The sequence below is a fragment of the Pezoporus occidentalis genome, unplaced genomic scaffold (assembly GCF_034315485.1).
Source record: "Pezoporus occidentalis ecotype Australia unplaced genomic scaffold, CSIRO_AGI_Poc_V1 ctg18, whole genome shotgun sequence".
NCBI classification, from domain to species: domain Eukaryota; kingdom Metazoa; phylum Chordata; class Aves; order Psittaciformes; family Psittacidae; genus Pezoporus; species Pezoporus occidentalis.
Genome location: NW_026913640.1, coordinates 5,360,430 through 5,382,326, shown reverse-complemented (window position 1 = coordinate 5,382,326; position 21,897 = coordinate 5,360,430). Strand labels below are relative to the sequence as shown.

The 21,897-nt window shown below is 40.3% G+C and overlaps 1 protein-coding gene across 2 annotated transcripts in view; it reads right to left on the bottom strand.

Moving 5' to 3' along the window:
* FLT1 (fms related receptor tyrosine kinase 1) overlaps positions 1-21,897 on the bottom strand; it is a 109,441-nt gene that overhangs the window by 61,878 nt on the left and 25,666 nt on the right. For both annotated transcript variants that reach the window (XR_009964119.1, XM_062615109.1), the window contains exons 5-10: positions 18,084-18,246; positions 17,856-17,992; positions 16,167-16,341; positions 14,153-14,270; positions 11,982-12,151; positions 11,434-11,593 (exon numbers count right to left, since the gene is read on the bottom strand). Coding sequence is in view for 1 of the 2 variants with exons in the window: in XM_062615109.1 (XP_062471093.1) it covers positions 11,434-11,593; positions 11,982-12,151; positions 14,153-14,270; positions 16,167-16,341; positions 17,856-17,992; positions 18,084-18,246 (923 nt within the window). In the remaining variant the exon portion in view is untranslated. The remainder of the gene's footprint in view (positions 1-11,433; positions 11,594-11,981; positions 12,152-14,152; positions 14,271-16,166; positions 16,342-17,855; positions 17,993-18,083; positions 18,247-21,897) is intronic.

The following is a 21,897-nucleotide window of genomic DNA, read 5'->3' as shown; positions in this document are numbered from 1 at the left end:
GGTTGATAAACAATCTGCCAGCACATTTCTAAGCACTTCTTACATGTTTCCCCACAGATTCGTTTACTTCCCTACCTCGAGGGTGTAACTGTGCAAGTGGAGAGACCCTATATAATAGATGATAATGGACAGGGGATGTAGAAATGTGTGCTTCTATGCCTTATGCAACCGCAGAGCAAAGTGATCAGGCTCTGCTGTCTTAGTGAAGCACTGGGAGAAGCAGAATAACCAGGTTTCTCCCCCTCAAGTAGTTTTTCCATGTGCCTGCATGCGTGCTCGCATGCACGCTTGCCTGTGTGCGTGCGCACACACACCCGCACACACAGGCATGCTTCGTCCTTTGTGTCCAGAGCCTGAGAAACAGGGTATTTCTTTGTACAAACAGAAGCTGTTAATTCTCCTGTGGGTTTCCAGGGCGGAAGTGGGGGTGAGGGCAGCTCTGCAGGTACTGGGGCAAGCTGGCAGCATGCACTGCCTGCCCTGCCCTGCTGCCTGCAGCGCAGGGCAAGCTCCGCCAGCAGACCTGCTTTGCCACCCTCAGCTTTGGGAATTTACACTTCTTTGGAAGGCTGGGGAGTGGTTTATGCAACCAGAATAAGTTCAGCTTTATAAGAGGTCTGTGATGTGAGGAGCTGGCACCAGCAGCTGCCCTAAAGAAGTGGCCTGGGGGAGGGGAACCAGCCCGCTTCTCAAGAATACATCAAGCCCTTGAGGAAGCAGAGTGTGCCATGTTTGAAGATGCAAAGATAATCACAGTGCTGGGAACCGTCTTGTGTAGCAGAGGAAGCCAAACAACAAGAGGAAAGCAGCATATGCTCCTGATTTCGCACAGGAAACTAGCAGCACCTCCTGCCAAAGTGAGATAAGAAAACTCCCATGGCCTATTCTGGACAAGGCTGTGGTTATCAACCTTAGCTTCACACTGTCCTCACTCTGCTCCGCAGCCCGCTCCCTTTCCTAATGAGTTTCAGAGCCCTCACCTCTATTAGCATACAGCATGCCAAGCACAATAGTGTGGTGTATTTATAACTATAGATGTGGAAAAGTTTCCAGGGTAAGAGTGTACTTCATGTCATCTTGATGCATTTCACTGAAATTAAACTACAGACCAGCTCCAAGCTAAACTCCTGCCTATCAAACTACTGTTTTGTTGTCACCCCAGTGATTTACAGTGGAGCATACTAGCTGAGGTAAGGGGTTTGTCTAATTATTCACAGGATGTATTTGACCCTCTGTGTGACAGGAGTAAGTGAAAGCCCTAGACCCAGCTTGTCCAGACACATCTTCTTCCCTATCCTGGACACATTCTGCAGTTTAAGTAGCACAGTGACAAATATGAATGGAAGACCCTTGATCCCCATATCAGTTGGAAAAATACTCATCTTCTGTCTCCTCATCTTCCCAGCTCCTCCCTCCCAAACCCTCTTATGTGACGCCAGGTGCCATTGCAATCTTTCCCTCATGTAACATTCCATTCAATTCTCTAAGCATTCCTCTTGGCAAAGCCACTGGCAACTTCAATCACACTGTTGTTTACTGAGGTAGTATTTGGCAATTACACCAGTACTAGGAGCAAAAGGAAGCCATCCTGTCACCGACGGTGACCATTTTAAAGCATAATTAATGGCAGGCACAATATTTTTCTTAGCATCTACCCTTTTTTTAGGGCAGCAGTCAATTCCTAGCAGCATCAGGGCAATGTTATTATAAACTCAAGTTGAGCTGACTCACATCTTTCAAGAGGCAATGGTGACGACACTAACTTTAAGACAGGAACTCTGGAAATTCCTGGAATTGTAAAGAATATATAGGAACTGTTTTCCACTTGGAAGTTATCAAAAGAATCAGAATGACATGGGCTGTGCCTGCTCCACAGCTTGGCATCCAGCACCCTGCGATTGATAGCAAGGGGCTTGTTTAGCCATGTGTCCTGGGATATATTGAGTTGATTTGAGGCAGGAAACAGAGAGGGAAAATAGTAGCAGGGACATGTACAGGTTGTGAAACATGCTTCATGGGGGTGGAGAGGGAGAACATGTGTGAACCCTCCGCCAATGTGCTCCACAGCTTTGGCTGTGGATGTGATTCTACTATTCTAAGGAGCTATGGTCCAAGTGTTCCTGCTATAGATCAAAAATAATCAATATTTGGGATACTGCATTCAGTGGAAAAGCTGCAGCCCCCTGGGATTTCATCCCAAACACCTTCACTGATATGCAGGTTAGTAGGGCTAGGAGGATATCTACAAATAGTAGGAGCTGGATGCATTTTACTTTGTATATTGTAGTTTATTTATTTATATTTATTTAGGAGCTTAGCAAGGAATGCTAAACAAGAAATCCTAGTGAAAGCAGTGCAGATTCCTCCTTTGCACATCTCATTTGCCTCTCTCCTCTCACTGGCACTGGTCCCTACTGCAGTGTCAACACTTGCCCACCAAGAGGAGGTGAGATGGCACCTGCCCATCTAACTTCAGATACTCTCATGAGTCTTGGAGAGCAGCAACTCTTCATTGCCACTCCTTAGCCCTTGTCCCCACTGCGGGATCAACTTATGACCAAGGACACTATTAGCCATGTTGAGAAGTTACTCACTGATGACCTTCAGGGTGGCTGGAGGATTTCTCAGTGGCCTCTTGGCATTAGGTTGGGTTGGGGTCCTGGCGCACTGCTCACTTGCCAGTATGACGATTGAGTTGTCTTCTGTTTTGTAGGATGCTCTGTGTCCTCATTGAGAGGGATACTTAGAGGGAAAGCTCATTCTCTGGAGGAGATCACTAATGTCCTGAATGATCCATCCTCCTGATGAGCATCTTTGAAAACTGTAGGGTATATGGCATTCATAGCTTTGCCGCATATTGCATTGGCTTTATGGGAAACGAAAATGTTTGAAGCTGCACACTGCCTTTCTTCCTGTTATCTACAAGTAACCAGATAAATGGGTAGTGTTTCCCCTACACACTCATCCTTTCCAAACACTATAGCCTACCCCAAACTATTCCAATATGCTACTACAGAAAGTTGATTTATCTGAAGCATCTCAAAAGAAGCAGTGTGATCAACAGCAGTCTTACCTAATCACCTTTCAACCCTTCATCATCCCACGCTCACATTTCTACAGGGAAAAAGCCTACTTCTACACCTGCACACCAGCTATTTACAACAAAATGCAAATACCTGAGGCCGACGGTCATGAAAACACACATTTTGCTTCCAACATCTTTGCCAGTACTTGATAGCTCTGGCCACTAGGGAACATAAGAACATTTGAAAGTAATTTTTAAGGTGTTTGCACATCCTGAGGTGACTTGACTTTTTCACAACTTGAGTTTCTTATCAGATAATTATATTTTGCTTCTTGACCTTCAATTTCCAGCTTCACACTGCTTACTACTCTTCATGGATGCGGAATACTATATACTTTAGCTAATCCTTCCTTCCTTCTTTTCTGCTTCCTTTCCCTCCTTTGCTAGACTGCCATCACTCTCATCTCCCATGCAGTCACTGTGACTCAGCCTCCACTTTCTCTGTGTGAAAATGACAACCATGTCCTCCATAGAGGAACTGGATGTTGACTGGAACTACAGAAATATCACTCAGAGCATGAGATTTCCACAAGTACCCAGTATTTCTTTCAGGAGAAAAAAAGTGCTTGGTTTTAATAGTCCATAGTACTGAAAAGAAGATGTGTTTTCTGATTTGGTTGAGTAGTGAGAAACCTAAACAGAAAGACCATGAAGACTCTATATACAATGTCCACTCTTGCACTCCATTTATTTCCAACCAAAGTTCCCTACATAAGAAGTCCAAGATATTGTTCAGACCCTTCTGGCATAAGTTATTTTCCACGCACAAGTCACTTCTAACAGCTTACATGGCTTGTAGACATAGTCTCACCTCAACTTCCAAGATCCAGATATCCCCAACATCTTCTTTCTCATAATGCCAAAATTTCCTTCTTTTCCCTTGCTTTCCTGACAGGATCCTTTTGCCTTTTGTATCTAAAAAGGAGTAACTCTTTACTAATGTGTTTACACAATCCTTAATGCTCCCTGTCTTGTTGACAAGCAGGAAGCACAAGTAACACCCTTTCCATTTTCCAGTGACCAGCAGAGGAGATGAAAGAGCTATTGCTGCATAGAGGTTGTATTTTTCAAAATTACTTGTTTTCAGCTTCACTGCAAGTAGAGGTCTGAGAGCAGCTCTGGGCTGACTGGAGTGAGGGACTGGAAGTGCAGGCAGAAAACAAGGAAAGGATGAAAAAGAATGGAGGGAAACATTTTTAAGGAGAGAGGGGAATTGATTAGAGGGAAAACAGGAAGAGAAAATACTGACAGACGTGGATATAAGACGAAGGATCCATCTACCCCATATCCTGTCTCAACAATGACCATAAGCAGATGGTTGGGGATGAGTAAGAGCAGGACTAACTACAGATACTTCCTCCGAATACTCCCCCAGTCACCAATTATTATGAGCTCAGGAACTTCCCGCAATGGAGGCTGTTCCTACACTTCAGTGGATTTCCAAGACTTTGTGCAGACTTTTCAAACTCCCAAAGTCCTCTGACAAGGAGTTTCACAGATCTGCTATCCACTGCATGAAGAGCCACCTCCTTCTTATGTTCCAAAGTGTGTTCCTCCTAGCTTTATTTAACAGGCCCTACTTCTTGAACTGGAAAAGACATACACAACTGAACTTCAGACATGTGTCCCCTTCACAAGTCTGTAGATCTCTACCATGTATCCCCTAAGTTACCTCTTTTTTGGGTCTGAGAGCCTTGACCTCCCTCCTCACTCGTCCCTCACACATTCCTCTCATTCCTTGAAATTCCTTTGATCCTTTTTGTTGTCCCTCCTGGTGTGCCTCCCAGTTTGGCTGCGTCCTTTGAGATGAAAGGATCAGAAATGCTCATAGTATAAAAGATGTCGGTAATTTATGGATTTATGTGGAGTTATCACGGTGTTCTCTAATTTTGTTCTTTATGTCTTTCGTAGGAATTCCTAACACTTAGTTTGCTTTTAGAGCTGCTCACAACTGTGATCACTTTCACAAGCCCATGTATCACAACACTCAGATCCCTCTTTGTGGTAGTAATGATCAGCTAACAGCCTTTTTACCCTTCAATTTTACATGTGAAAGCGGGATTGTTTATTCCTATGCGCATCATGCACATTTATCTTCCGTGAATTTCATCTGCCACTTTATCACTCAGATATCCAGATTCACACAGTTCTGCATTTCTTCCCAATCAGCCCTCATTCTTACAGATCTGAATAACTTTGTTTCATCAGCAAACTCTGTCACGCCCTTACCACCTTTACTAGGCTATTTCTGAACATGTTGACAAGTACAGACCCCAGCAACAGCTCCTGAAAAACTTCACTAGTCGCCTCTCCTTGCTGCAAGAACTGGCTGTTCCCTCTTAGCCTCTGTTTTCTATTTTTTAACTGAATATATTTCTCTGTGCGTGATCTTACCCCATACGCCGTGTCTGTTCAAAGCCTTCGGCAAAGGCTTTTTGAAAGGCGTACACTTAAAAAGGAAAAGGATGCTAACTAAAGTTTGTATATTTTTGTAAAAGGTGTACTTGATCCAGTAATAGTTCTCCATTCATAATCACTCCTAAGCACACACAGAGTTTGACCTGGTGCCTTCCTTTGGCCGAGAGGTTTCTGGCTGCAGGCTGGGACGTCCCACTGGCTCGGACACTGCCAGCGTGCAGGGCCTCTCTCACAACGTGCAGTCCCCACGTACAGCCTGTCACATGTTTTATTTTCTATGGGCTGGGCCACAGGGAGTAAAAGATCAAGCAAAAACTTCCCACTGTCTGCATGTCCCTTATGTGTTCTTCCTTGAGACTGGGGGTGAGGCTGTCCGGAGCAAAGGTCTGAAGTAAAGCCAAGAGACCACACTGTGAAGGCAACGAGATGGGGGAAAAAAAGAACTGGAAAAAAAAAAAAGAGGGACAGAAAGGGGGAAAAAAAATAGGGGAGTGAGATAAAACAATAGTCAAATCATTAACAGCTTGCAGAATGAATTCATCAGTGCATCATCCTGAGGACACACCAGAGCAAACTGCATGCAGTGTATAGCATGTGCTTGTCAGATCTATTCATCCATACATATCTGCCACATCTGATTCGTATGGCATTTTGTTAGTAAAATAATAAAACATATATATCAAAAAAATCTGAAATACTGACTGAGGACAAGGACACAGCCCTACTAGCCGTTTTCAGAGGATAGAAGGTGGAAATGCAGAATGGGATGTCTCAGCACTTTGCAGATCAGATGGTATTTAACTTTCCTTTGGCTTCACATTCTCTGCAGGTCCACACTGCTGCAATATACACTCATGACTGATCCTCTGCATATTTTGGAAGATACGTGAAAAACACAAGGGCTGATTTTTTCTTATGCTAATCTATTTCCCCAACCATAGCAAAATTATGGAGTAGTTAGTGTATTTTTTTGATGTACCTATTTTAAGTATCTTTCCATTGCAAGATTGGTGCAAGATTTTCGTGTAGTAGAGTATGGAAGGCATGTGCTGGAAGGCATGAAGGCCACCAGCCAGATCCTCAGCCAGTGTGAATTTAGAGCTGAGGATCTGGCCACATGTCAAATTAAACAAAAGCATTTTTGAACTACCTGTTTATTAATGGCATCTGACCTACTTTTATCAGCTCTATGGACTCAGACTTCCCCTTCCTGAAAATGGAAGATGGCATGGGGAACAAAAACAGTTGCTGTGGACAAACTAATAGGCATCAATGTTTGCAGACATCCAACAATTAAATTTGGGTGGTTCAGTACATTTCTAATTAAGTACAATTAACATTTGTTCTTTACTTGTTCGTTTTACATACCTCACTGATGTTCCAAATCCGGTTTCCCCTGATAATCTATCCAAGCACATCCTAATGATTCTGCCTTTCAATCCCTTATTAATACACTGACATAAACAATGTAGAAATGCAATTAGACTGCTGTGCACACATGGCCTGGCTCCTCTTTCACTGAAGCTGATGGAAGTCTTGCCATGCACTTTCATTCCAGTAGTTTCAGTCTTTCTATATCTCAGCAGAAGTTTCAAGGAAAGCCTCTAGTTTTCACCTCTCGGAGATCAACAGTATGTTCCTCTTCCTCCCTCTGTATTGATGGAGAGCTATTTCTATCGAAAATAATTCATGTGACCTTACCTTTACACTGCAGACAAGCTCAAAGGGAGATAATACTCCCTTCTTATCACTCTGTGTTAAATCATTAGTGATTTCAATGAGGACCCACGCAGCAGAGCACTGTGATTTCCTGAGCATAGCTGTTTGGCAGCAGTATCAGCTTAGGCATTGCTGCACAGCACCTGGTTCCTGCTGCCTGCTTCTGTCCTCAGTTTCATACACTCAGCCCTTCATTCTCAGTGCAATCGTTCAGATGGGTTTATACCAAGAGGAGTTCATAACCTGATGTTATAGGGGGGAGAGAATCATGTTCCAGTTTTTCCAATGACTTTGTTTTCATAGGCATCTCCACAATACTGTTACGTTTCCCTCTCCCTCACGCACACATACACACACAAAGAAAAAAAAAAAGCCAGAAAATACAGAGTGATGTGATGGGAGGGTTGTAAGATAATAATTTGATATGCGGTTTGGGGCTAAACAAACCTGATTGATAGCTCAAGGAGGCAGCAAGGTGATGGGACAGTATTGCATTTGTTTGCAGTTTCTGAAGGGCCGATTGGCCAAACCTTGGGCAGAGCATGACGAAGATCTCTCTGAAACTGGCCACATGGAAATGTCCACAGAAAGAAACTGGTCCCAAATGACATCATACAACTGCTGAAGAAAACAGTGCTTCCACTGAGCAATATCAGTATCCCACATGCCTTTCTTGGCAATCTCTGCCAGACCAGTTTAAGATAAACACAAATCTGCTGAAGAGATTCAGGTCAAGAACCATTAGCATCAAGCACGTTCCTAGTGTGCAGACGCTCATTCTGCAGCCTCAGAGCTGATCAGTTTTAGGTGGAGCCCAGCCTGGCTGTCTCCAGAGACCTTCAGCAAGCCTTACCACTGCTGCCCCTTTGCACGCCTCCACTGACAGCCCAGACTGAGCCAAAATAAGGCAAGAAGAAACCATTCAAGTGTGGCAGGGAAGAAGGCAAGGAGGCTGACGGACAGTGTAGGACAAGTGTCTCACAGGCTGTCTTCTGCTATATCCATTGAGCACGTTGGGGCTGCCTGGCCTAGGAATGCGTGTGTCTGCTACAGCAGGGTAAGCTGGAGTAAGACAGCACTTGAAAAGAAGTTTCTCAGTCACTTAAGAAGGATTAATCTTTCATTTTTTTAAATTGCATTTTATTTTAACTCTTATTATATCTTCTACTGTCTTTTGCCTGCCATCTATGAATTTACTAGCTCTGCAAAAGCTTTAAAAATCACCTGAACATAACTTTTTGCCCAAGTTTTTTCTTGATTCTTCTGCGCTTCCTTGGTGAACATTTCTATGTTGGGGTGAACATCAGAAGATCGTCTTTACACTTATCCATCTAGTTAGCTAGTTGGCTGACAGAAGGTTATTTAATTGCAATAGCATTGGTTTAAGCAAAGTCATTTTAAGAGAAAATAAAGAGCAGGAAACTTTAATGAGGTTGGTCTGTCCACATTCCAAAAGTCCATTTGTTGAACAGGGTTGGGGTTTTTCTGTTTGTTTGGGGGGGTTTTGTTTTGTTTGTCTGTTTTTTTAAATTTGCTACCAGGAAACTATGGTAACTGTTTAATTTGGCTGGCTTTCTATTGCTGGCTTGAATGAAGTACAGAGAAGAGTTATGCAGATCGATTTATGAAGATAAATCACAAAACATTAAAATATATCTGCATTTTATTTAAAAGCAATGGAATCCTTTCGAGGCATTTTTAGATTTTTGAAACAGAAACTGTTTGGAACAGAAATTGAAAGAAACAGCCAGATAATCTAATAGCTTCTATTAGGGAGCCCATAGGCAATTGTCCTTTAAAAATAAAACCATCTAATTTTTGCACTAAGTGTCATAATACTCTAGTGATATGAAGTTAACCACTCATATAAACCTTGGAGCAAACAGATCTGTGCACTGCAAGGTCTTTGCAGCAGCAGCATTGTTTCACTCAGAGTGCACAGCATGTCCCATGGCGTGGGACTCAAACTTGAGGAGAATCCCTACTGCCATACACTGAATGACGGTAACCTGTGGGGGTTTATCAACTTAAGGTACAAGGCACAGAAATAGACACTACTCAAACACAAATAAAGTAACATTTTAGCCTTGGAAACTTAATGCTGAGCAGGTAAATCCAAAGAAATGCTGTAATGGCAGAATAAGATACACTTTTTCCTCTGCTGCACAAAGTACATACAACTTAAATCTGTTTTTCAGGCGGATCTCCCCTCACACAAAGGGGAAAGTATAGTGAAATAAGAGGGATTAAAGGGTTCTCAATTTCTCCAGGGGGAACACCTTAAGTGGCACAGATATTATCCTGAGCAAAGTGTGCCAGCGAGCTAGTCCACTCTGCTCCCTTCCCAGAGCCAGAGACAAAATGCAGTTGTTCAGGTACTTCTGCCTTTCTTTGATAGTTAATTGTCACTATATTATTCACTCCTCCTAAGCAAAGCAATAAAAATGGTGTTCTCCAGACTGTTTCTTCAATGAGCATTTAAAGAAGAAGGAAGGGGACGGGGTTAAAGAGAATTGTCACAGAACAATTATGAAGGCAATTTGGAAGCAAGTCTGGAAACAGCCTTGTAACAGAGCCAATAGCTGATTCAAGTTGTCACATTTCTCCTTGGATCACCTGCTCAAACACACTTCTAATTAGCATTTAATTGAGTCTACAGTTTAGCACATTATTAAACACCTGCTTGTGGATATTAATTTCTATTGCTGATGACATGCACTCCTGTGCTGTATTGCAGATCTGTGCTTGTTAACAGAAGGGAAGTTTGACAGTGGTGCACTGTGATTTCCACCCAGAGTATGCATAGACATATAAACACTTGACAGAAATTAATAGACTGAAAATTTTCACATACACATTTCACAGGGTTTCTCTACTTAAAAGATGTTGCTATTTCTTTTGTCTTACACCTTGCAACCATAAGCAAAGCCAAATTAATACTCAGAATTTTGCAACTCATCCCTCGAAGGTAATATAACAGATAGACGAAATGCAGCCCTCACCTGTCCTCAAAATGAAGAATTTCAGGTTATACCTATGCCAGCAAAAGGAGAGATTGCTAGTGCCACCTCTTGGTGAGAAGGGCACAGAAAGCCATCATTAGCGTAATACCAAAGCAAAACGTAATTGGAAAAACTGTGTGCTCCTAGGAAGTGCTGAGCACACTCTTCCTGATTACAAAGCACTTACAAACATCCTTAGTTTGAAATGAGATATTTGTCTTATTTAATTGAATGAAGTGTCTTATACCCCTGCAGTTAAGTGTAAGCTTAAATGTGTGGCTGGACTGGCACTAAAACCCAATTCCATGAAAGAGTTAAAGAAGGTAAGTCCTAGGTAAAGTAATTATCTTCAACTCAAAATGAGAAAATGCTGGTTCCTAAACTTCTGTTAGGTTTAAGTATCTTCATTGTGCTGTGATCAAAATACCTCCCATGTTTGAACCCTTCAATAGTAGCTTAATGTTAATGCCATTGTGGAGGTTTAGTGTTAATCATTAGGATTGCGTCAGATTTCATGATGCAGGAAGAGCTTTGGATAAATGAGTCAACACACAAACTTGTAATAGTAAGAAACGGAGTTCAGAAGAAAGCTTAAATATAAAAGAGGATTAGTTAAGCACCAAATCAGCATCACGTAAGCCTGTATGGCACCATTTATATTTTACGCTGTTGAAATATCATCTGGAGAATGCTGGGTACATTTGGCTTGCTGAATGGAATCTGTGAGTCAATGTATCAGAAAACACATTTTACCTTCATAATGGAAAAAAGTCCTTAAGATTAGTTCGGCTGAATTTCAAAAGATGCCACACAGGGGAATCACTGTGCATGGGGGAAAGCATAGAGGAAAACATGGAGATCTCCTTCATGAGAAAGTGTGTGAACTTTGCAAGACATTGTCTGCAAAGCTTCCCTCAAAAATTAGAAAGCGATTATCGCCTCTGGACATTACATGCATGAATGGTAGTGAACTGTAAACAAACCTAAGTAGCAATACAAAATAACAACTCTGTCCTCCATTTTCAAATAACGATGCAGAAAAAAATGCATTGTGCCTACATGTTTACTTAAAACTGTATTAATTAAAAGCACACAAACTCTACTAACCAAGCAATGGTCAAGGCAAGCTTTATTTTTGTGGAAAAAGTAAATATTTAAATGTAATAGTAAGGGAAAACATGCCAAATAGAAGTAAGGAAGTTGCCCTACCTTGTTCTAGAATGATTTTGTCTGCAGGGATACCACATCCACTTAATTTTAGGCTGAGGAATACCATACACGGTGCATGTCAGCACTTGCTTGCTGCCCAGTAAATACAGATTGGGATCAGGGAATGATGACACAGCGTTTTCATATATCTGGGGTTTCACTGCAAAGGATAAAAATTAGAAAGCAATTAAAACCAGCTCATCTCCAATGTATTACATGATCATGAAAATACTACATTCCTGCAGGCTGAGTAATAAGAAAAAACCCTAAGAAAACAAAGAAAAACAGCAAGCCTAAGTCAAGTCAGATGAGTGGTTAGTAACACATTTAAGTCATCAGGAACAAGTATGTAACCATGGAAGACAGAAACACCTCTAATGAAAACCAGCATCCGTTTTCTGATTCCAAGATGGGTCTGTCACCCTCCATATGGGGCTTGGATTTGGGTCCATGAAAGGCAGCAAAAAAACAGTGACCTTAAATGTGCAAGATAAAAGAATATCTAGTTCAATGTTTGGGAGAAGAGTGAGAACATGCTGTAAACTTACCGTTTACTGTAAGAGTGACTGTAAGGTTCTTAGACAAATTCCACTGCCGTATGCTCAATATTATAGTGTAGTTTCCAGCATCTTCCTCAGCAACATCCTTTATGATTAATGAGTAGTCTTTAGCCATGTAACGGGCACACTTTTCTGCAGCAAGTAGCCCATCTTTTAACCTGTTTAAAAGAATTCCAGAAATCAAAATTTTGAAAAAATAATGTAGCTTAAACTGCCTGCATTATTTCATTTCACATTTCTCAATCTTTGGGCAACAATTGAATGTACAGCCTGAGATTCTGTTTACCAGAGGCTTATCATTCCCTTAAAAATAAGACTGGTATTCTTCAAACTGCATTAGAATTAACATTATTCTCTATATAAAATTGATAACGATCTGACAGGGCTCTGTACTACTTGAGAGTTGCTGAAAATTGCAACTCTATCTCTGAAGATCCCAATTTTCCATGCTTGTGACTCCATTTAGTCTAGAAGACAACCATTTTGTCTAAGAATCATTCAAACAAAAAAAGGTTGCATCATCCAGCACTGACCATTTCTCTATGACCTCAGAATACATCCTGGGACAAAGTATTACAGTAGCCTAAGCACAGCTGTGATTTTAGGAAGAGGAAGAGTAAGTAGATTAGATAAGCACTAAAGAATCAGATATCCTGCTATCAAGCAACTGTTTTTAAAGATAACAGAAAATCAGCATAGAAAATACTGTCTCTCACACACAGATTGCTGAAGAAACACAACTCTTTTCTTCAAAGTCAAAAATACAGCATAAACCACAATTTAGTAGGTTGCATGATGGATGAAGTTTGACATGATGTTAGTAGAGGCGTGCAACAGTGTTTCGTTATGATTGTGGACTTCATTAAAAGATTCCCAGGTTTTAGGAAGTATTTACAGAAAACCTACTGTCAGTAAAAGAGCACTAAAAATTTGGTCTAAGGATTATGAATTTAAGCATTTCATTGCATCTGTATTTTACAGAACCATGGAATGGCTGAGGCTGAAAGAGGCCCTTGAGGTCACCTAGTCCAACCTGCTGTTCAAAGCAAGGTCAGGCGGTTGGCCAAGACCATTTTTAGTCTGGTTTTTAGTATCTCCAAGGATGGAGACTCCACAGCCTCTCTGGACTATTTGTTCCAGTGTTTGACCAACCTCACTGTAATAAATAAATAGATAAATAAATATTCTTGTTTAAATTGATTTTTTTTTTTCTATTTCAGAAGTTCTGGATCTATATGTGTAGTCAACAGCCCAACCATTAAGGAAACTGAAAATACAGTATAAATGGTTAGCATCAGCTCTACTTTTGTCCTTTAAATTTTCCATGTGGATCTATAAATGTAAAGGTTTTGTGAAACAAAACGTTTGGAGCAAAAGTAATGCCCGGCTGTGAGTAACATGAACTCTCACTGTTCATGTGTCTATGGTTTGTTTTCTTAATCAGTCTTGTCATAGACCCTTTGTTAAAGTGCAATGAATTGAGCCAGAGCTACTGGTGTTTAAAATGATTTAAACAAAACAAAACAACAACAAAAAAAAGCTCTCAGCCCTTGAGATCATGAATAGATAACATTGTTTTCATATAAAAGTGGTTTGGATTAATATAAAAAACTGTTCAAAAGATTTCTTAGCGCAGTATATTTGAGCCAAAGTGAATGCTCCAGTCACTAAAGTAGATTTACAACCTCCATTTCACCAGATAATAAACCAAACTTCCATTGTATTTTCTAATAGTGCATGTCTGTATTACTCAATTCAGTGATTTATTTTAATGAAAATCTTTTTTTCTCTTACTGTCTGGAAAGGAAGTTGAGGTCTCATATCTAGGTCTGAGTGAAGTTAGGAGCAGCACTTCAGTCAAGCTCAGTAGAAATACAAGTTGTATGGTGTCCACTGATTTCAGTAGGAGACATACCTAATATATTTGAGGATGTGAGTTTTAGTTTCCAGATCTCCTTTTTTGCACTTGCTAAATGGAGATAAAGTTCTTATAAACTGTTAAAACCCAAGGCAACCCTGAAGCTTCCAACAAAACTACAACTGCATTGTCTCCAGTTTGTTGCAATTTCAAGGGGCCTTATTTGAATATTTTACCAAGGTAGTATTTTTCATCTAAGAAAAGGTCCAGCATGCATATGTGAATGTAATTGTTGTCCTACCATATAACCTCTGGAGAGGGAAATGCCTTCACTTTCATTGACAAACGATAGGATTTTCTTCCAGCTACAGCCTCCAGTGCAGTTTTTCTTCGACGTTTCAAATTAATGAATGCTTTATCTTAAACAAAATAAAAAGAGTCCACTTTATCACTGATTTTCAGCCTGCAAAAAGAATTGTTCTACTAAAGAGAACAGGAATCCAGATAAAAGTAATCTTTAATAGTTTTGATGTCCCCGCATGGCAACAGCAAGAATAAAGCTTAACATCTTAGAGAGGAATACCACAAATATAAAAGAAACTGAGATTCAGTTTCCAGGCCATGAATCCGCCAGAATAGGACACATTGTAGCCAAATTCACATTGTGCTTCAGTCAAAAGACACAAAAGATAAGGCGGTTTGTGGTACAGGGGAAGCTGAACTAGATGGTCAGATGAACCTTCCAATCCTAAAGGCCAAGAATCAATAAATGTCCCAAAAGAACACATTCTGCCAGAGGTTATTTAAGGCACCTTCAGAGAAACAGCAGAGGAAAAGACAGAAACTTTCTGTATCACTGGTAAACAGCTGTTTCATCAAATAATCAAATCTTTATCACTTCATTGGAACAATCTCAACCTGCTGGAATTTGTCCTTTTCCAGTTGTACTGCCCATATTTCAAACTTTCTGGCAAGCTGATGGGTTTTACCAGAGGCAATAAAACACAATGCATTAAAAAAGTCTCTTTTTTTTTTTTTTTTACCCTCTAACTGCACTTGAGCAAAATAAAAACATTCAAATTATGAACAACTGTTTGAGAGTCTCTTTCATAATATCTATGGTGCAACATTTACCCACATTATAGACTGCGTAAGGATATTGAGTATCTATTAAACAAGTGCAACACCTAATCCAGCTTGCCATGTACATTGAAAATAACATGTACAAGACAAATCAGTAGTTTAATTACAGAAGTCAAGTTATAAATATACAACCCTGATTCTGCAAACCATTATTCACACACAGGCTCTTTCTAACATGGGTATCCCATAGATGGGTTTGCTTATGTGAATAAGAGATTACAGGCTACCTTCAACAGTTGCAGCTTCTCTGACTTTATCTAAAACTCAGTTTCTGATTGCTTCAGGTTGCTGTTTAAGAGTACAAGTGGATATCATGACTCATCCTGTGCTCCCAGTGATTTAGTCCAGGGCTTAAATAGGGAAAATGGACTGAAACACTCTCTAAGAATACCAATATGAGGTGTTCAGACCACACTTTGAGACAAGAGAGAAAAGGTAGACCACTGAAAACATGGAACTAATCAATATTCCAACCATAAGTCATCTGTCACAGAGGACATCCACCAACCCCTTGGTCTTTAATACCAGTGATGCTTCAAAGATCCTGAATAATCCTAATTATAACAGGATGCCACAAAGAAGGGAGTCCCAATGCAAAAAATTCCTAATTCATATAGATTTGAAATAACACCAGAAATTTCTAGATTTCACTGGAGGTCCCAGCAGTCCATAGGGAACTCGTTTGAGGCTCCCACTGTAAAACCATTTTAATGAGTTGTAGTATCTAGTGCTTGTTTCATTTTTCTGAATGGCCTAGCAGCTACGTCCTCCGTGCACAGCTAGAGTATTATTTTATCTTCATTTTTCATAGTAATCAGTGAATAAATACCACAGAAGAGGAAGAGAAATTCTTCTACTTAAATTCATCTTGAACTTTTTTTCCCCCAGACTGTAGTTTGATAGACTGCTTCCTCCAGAACTGACTGAGAACAGGGTCATCACAGTATTTAGCAGGCAACAGTGATCAGACTGAACATTAATAGGTCTACTGCCAACAACACAGAACAGTCACGGAAGTAAAGGCCCAGATTCTCTCTGGTCTCCCTTCTTTTTCTGGCCATGATGAACCTGCTATAAATTCACTTTCACTTTCTGTTCAGACATAAAGTTATTGTATGACTGAATTTGGTACATGAGTATTTGGTATTCTACAAATCTGCATCACTTCTTACCATAAACAATGACTGTTGTGTTAACAGCTTTGATTGAAGGTCCACTCTTCACATGGCAGGTATACTGGCCTTTATCAATATCACGCACTTTGTCAACAACAAGGATGCTATAAAAAATATTGGCTTCTGTATTCTTCTGGTCAATGCGCTGCATTACAGAACCTCTCCTCCTTGCCTATATAAATGCAAATGAACAAGAGTGAGCTTAATCAGACCAATTTTCATTGAGATTTTTATCTTACTATGCTACCAACATACATAAATTTAAAAAATCCAGATCCCTCTGTACAGCACAGACGTGAAAAGGTGCCTTAACATTCTCAGGGGATCATCAACAAAATTATGAGTAACATTATATGGGAAGTCATTCCTATCTTCATCAAAGCTGTAACAGCATCCAAACTAGTTCTTTCCAGATGAAAATCATCCCTTCTGTATGGCCTGCCCCACCAAGACACCAGCTCCCTATTGTGCCCTTTCCAGCATTGCGCATAAAACCCCTGGAAGCCACGATGCGAAGAGCAGCCCATAGTTTGGTGCCTGGATTCAGTGCCATAGTCAGAAGGCATATAGAAGAAGAGGGCATTAACACAAGAAGGGAGGATTCTGGAACCATTATAGATGGGAAAAGGACTAGATTTGGCAAGGGAATAACAGGGTGGAACTGAAGATAATGTAAGTCTGAGGAGTTATTTCCTGCAACTCCCCCTCAGCCTTTGGCCTCAAAGTTTATTTAACCCAGAACATTGCTGGTGTCTCATAAACAATGAGCACTCTTCAGTTACCATCCAAATAAAAACAAAGCAGAATTTCACAAGTTTGGTGCCCAGCTAGGGCTTGGTAAAGCAGCAATGATCAACATAATGTATTTGGAGCATTTCTTGTTGCCAGTTTGTTTATTTCCAAGGAGAAAAAATGCCAGGGAAAATGGCAAAAAACAATTGCATTTATCTTCCCTATATAATGTAACCATAATTTCAGTTTGAGATTAGGCACAATGAGTGACATAATAAATGATCTTGACTTGAATCACCAGTGTAAATCAAACTGACATGAAAGGAATGGGAGTTGTAAACCTTAAACTAATGTCAAATTTCTTATCAGGTTTATACTGACTCCCTGGCAGTTATTCTGTATGCGACAAGTATTTATGAGGATGCTCCCAATATGGGGGAGGAGAAGCACATTCAAGATCATTCCTGTAAGTTGTCAAAACAAGAGGGTTGTTCATGCGACACTTAACAAATGAGATTTTGGCTAGCTAAATCAAAATATCTTTTCTAAACACACTCAAGTCGGGTGCCTGACTGTCTGCCAGTCTTTGAAATGAATGTGTCGAGAAAGACAGCCTTGCTGAAAATTTTTTTTGTCACAAGAGAGAGTCATTGCTCAGGACTGAGTGATAAATTTCTATCATCTCACCAGGTTGAAAAGAAGCCCCTTGATGAAACAATTCTAGCGTTTGCTCATGATTATGCAATATAACCAGAGTACACTGTGTAAACATGTTTACTTATCCAATTATGCACCAGAAAGAAAAAAGGAAACTTTAAGAGACATGTCAGCAAGGGTCAAAATGATGGAATGAGAAGCAAGGCAAGCATTCTGAGGAAAAAACTCCTCCTGGTATGCTAGGTACAGCGTGGTCTGCAGGAAACCCGTTTTCTTCATTTCAACCACATCACTCACCTCTCCAGGATAAGTCCATGTCATCTGCACTCTGGTGTTCCAGGCTGCGGTGACAGTGCAGTTAATTGCTAGGCTGTCTCCTTTCAGCAACTTGACAAGACGTGGGGTGCTTAACTGAACATCAAAAATTGTGTTGGCTGCACGTGATGAAGAGAAAGAAAAGTAAACAACATCACCAGGGCAGAGTGCTTTTCAAAAGATAGGTAGCGTGCGGAGAGGGCTACTTACTTTCTCGGTGCGTTAGGTACTTTGTGCTGTACTTGTGTCCACCGACAGTTGTCTCACAGCTCAAGAGCCCTATGAATTTGTAGGTTGCCTTAGGTATTCTGAAGCCTTTCATGCTGTCCCAGATTATTGTCCTGCCATCAGGATTTAGGGTTTCTCCTGGAATCTGGAAGTGTCAAACACATATCATAAAAACAACTCATCCTCATGCCACACTCTAATCAAAGCAGCCTAATAAAAAGGAATGTGAAAAAAACACCCTAAATGCCAATCAGACAAGAAAGGATGACATTTAATTATGCAGATTTTTCAAGACACATTTTCATCACAAAATAGAGGAAAAACCTGGCTGAGGAATGTGAATGTTTTATTTGTTTCCGAGATTTCATTATTTATAACAGGATGTAATTTATGATACAATAGATTGACATTATCATCAGCTTCAGTGCTTGGACTGCTATTCTGTTGGCTCCCGGTTGGCAGCTAAAGTGCTCGTCTTGGTGAACCTTTGTAATAAAGCATCCTGGTTTCACCACAGAGCCACAAATACACATTTTTCAATGGAGATGACAAATGGACTTAATTTGCTGTCATTCTGTGGCTTTAGCAAATTCCTGTCAGAATTCAATCTGATGCTTCTCACATTCATGTTGTCTAAAGGACTGGACTACTTAAAAAAAAAAACAAACAGCTGAGAACATAAATGGCTGTTCCAAAGCAGGTCACAGAGTATGCGTCTCACAGTTATACAACATGAAAAGCAAATTTTAAAGCCACAAAGCTTCCTTGGACACTTTTATTGAGAACTTTTGATCATACTGAATGAGGAAAGTCATATTGACTAGAGATTTTGGAAGGACACCATGAAACACTAAATACATCATATTTCCACAGAAAAAGTATTCACCACATTTTAAAAATATGGCACTTTAAGACCCTAAAAAGTTGAGGAGCCAACAAGTAACTAGTGTATAGCCAGCAGTGTTTTTAAACTGAAGACCTGAAATGTAATACAGACTAAAATATTGCCACGTGGAATCAAGCACTTACTTTGTCAGCATTACAAATCATGTTCAACATTAAGTTCCTTTGAGCTTTAAGCCCCATAAGATATATATAAAAAAAAACCCCAACCTGAAAAAGCAGATCATGACATAGGCTTTGAAGGTCAGACAAGATCTCTTGCTTTCACATAGTGCTTTTTGTTATGCTTTATTGAGGGAATAAATATCACCATTTGGGTAACACAGATATCAGCCACAGATACAAAGCCTGGATGTGAGAGTATGTTTATAAAGCATGCTTTTGTGGTAAAAGTAACATGTTTATAAAGATGTCAGAGCAGAGTTTGAGTGAATTAATGCCCTAAGCAAAGACCTCTGGGTCAACTAAGCACCTTGCAGCCCATCATCTCTCACTGTGTACTCAGTCTCACTAAGTCTCCTTCACATGTTTCTTCTACTTTATTTGAATAGAGGACTTATGTGTTGGCCAGCCCTCTCCTTCCTTTGGCCAAAGCCAGCACGGGTGGCTGCCAGATGCTGGGGAAGCATGGCTGCCTGGCACCTTTCTGCGTGGTACAGCTTCTCTCCAAAACAGGACAGCTTTGATGCTGCCTCCTCAATGCATGCCAAAAGCGACACTTGAGATCACCTCCACTCATCTCATGCCACTTCCTCCACCAGAAATGCATGATGAATCAGACAAACAATAATTACACAGCATGAAATGCTGTGGTAGAATTCCTTATCTTTACAACAGCTGATAAGATGCTATAATAAGCAGGCAAATAACGGGCAGTGTGTATTACACACAAGTAAAGCCCATTACATTACAGCCTGCTGGCTACCATTCAACAATATCTTGGAATCTAAGAGCTCTGTTGCCATTTCTGTTCTAAGTAAAACAAATATTCAAGCTTTGGTTTAAGTAGCTCATAGTTATACTTTCAAGGGCTTCAACTAGATTTATCATCTTGCTGCTCTGGTGGAAATCAAACTCTTTTTGAGCATAGCAATCTATAGGTTTTCTTGCTTCCTGGCAATATAGAATGCAGCACCTAATGACTCTAATGCTGTGGTTTTCTTTCCGGCTCCAGAAGACTGCATTATGGCGACACCACTTCTTCCTTTATCACTGAATGGAAAACAGAATAGCTTTTGCCAGCTTTCCAGAAGTACTAAGCCTGCAGCTGTGAAATTCATTTAACACACCTCTTAATTGCTCTGTGAGCAAAAACTTGCTGGAATCTTCATATTTGGGTGTCACAGATGATAAATAAAGTAAGATATGATGTAATGCACTGTAGCTTGCATGCTTCAGGAAACTCTGGGATTAATTAGGATACACATTTATTTTTCCTGGAATGCAAAACATGTAAGCAACTAATCCTTTCTTTCAAGACTTGGCTTCACCTCCTCTTTCTCCTTTTCAGACTATTATATCTGGTATTGAAAGTGTAAAAATATCTCACACCACAACCCCAAGCTAAAGGCAAGTCAATATGAAAAGAGATAGCAGATATGTCCCAGTCTCCTCCAAATAAGGAGGAAAAAAAAAAAAAAATCATAGTGCTTAATAAGAACCTGCCAGGAATTTTCTCAGGAATTTAATGTGCTGAGATTTCTGATCCAACACTACAGTGCCCTTATAAGGTCCCACTTTACTACATTCCACCCTATGGAAAGCAAAGCCTCATTTACTTCTGATTCTATAGCCACAGAATCTTGTGCATCATCCACCCTGGTACACTTCTTGCAGCAGAACCGTGTGTGTGTGAATGTGCACATGCAGTAACATCCCAGGTCAAATGATTTTCCTTTCTCTGTATTTTCCTTTCTTTCATGTGATTTAACAGATGGAAACCAAGAGGTCAAATCAGTATCTGTATTACCAAAACAGCACTGGATAGAATTTGCAAGGTCAAATTAAGTCACAGGATCAAATCTGTGGCTGCTGTAAAATTTTGCAGACAAAGAGGAATCAAAGACTTGTATTGATGTAGATAAACATCTTATGGTGGTATTGTTTGGCAATTACATGTTATTCTATAAAAAGACAAATTTCTTTTCCTTGTAACAATGATGAACACTTAAACCACTGGGTACAGAATTCCTTTTATATAGAAACAAAACATCACTGTCACCTCTACCTGCTTTTTAAGCCAAACAAAAGAACTTCATTAAAAAGAAGCACCATTCTCTGTCTTGATACCAGGTACTTCACTACACATATATAGGACAATTACCTATATATATGTTGGCACTTGCTACACCTAGGAAAGAAAGGGTTTCTCCTAAACATAAAAGAAGTCTAGGTTTTCTAAAACTGGGCCCACTCAAACTCGGCACAAGTTTCCCTGCAAAGAGAAGCCATCCCTTGTCTGATAAATGCATTCATATGTAAAAGGAAACAGCAAAGTCACTGGTGAGAGTGAGGTAGGGTAAAGGCTCGCAGAGATCCTTGAACAGCCACAGCAAATCTCCAGGGACTGCACTTACTGGCTGTTCCAGAGGACAGAAGAGGAAAGGGGAGGAAGGGCAGGGGAAGAGGTGGGAGGAAATCTCTTCTCCTAACAAGAAATTCCTTCCTGGGCTTCAGAAACCTTTGTCAGTAAAGGTTTACTAAAATGGTATGAAAAGGCTCAGTTTCTTCAGAAAATTCCCAACCAGTGTTAGGAGATTTGATGAAGCTCTTCTGTGAGATGTGACACAAAGCCTCCAGAGCTGAAATACTCAATGTTTCTAAGCACACTGATACCCAAAAATCTTGTTTAAGAAATACTAAGTTGTTGAAATATTTCAAAAGCATTAAAAGA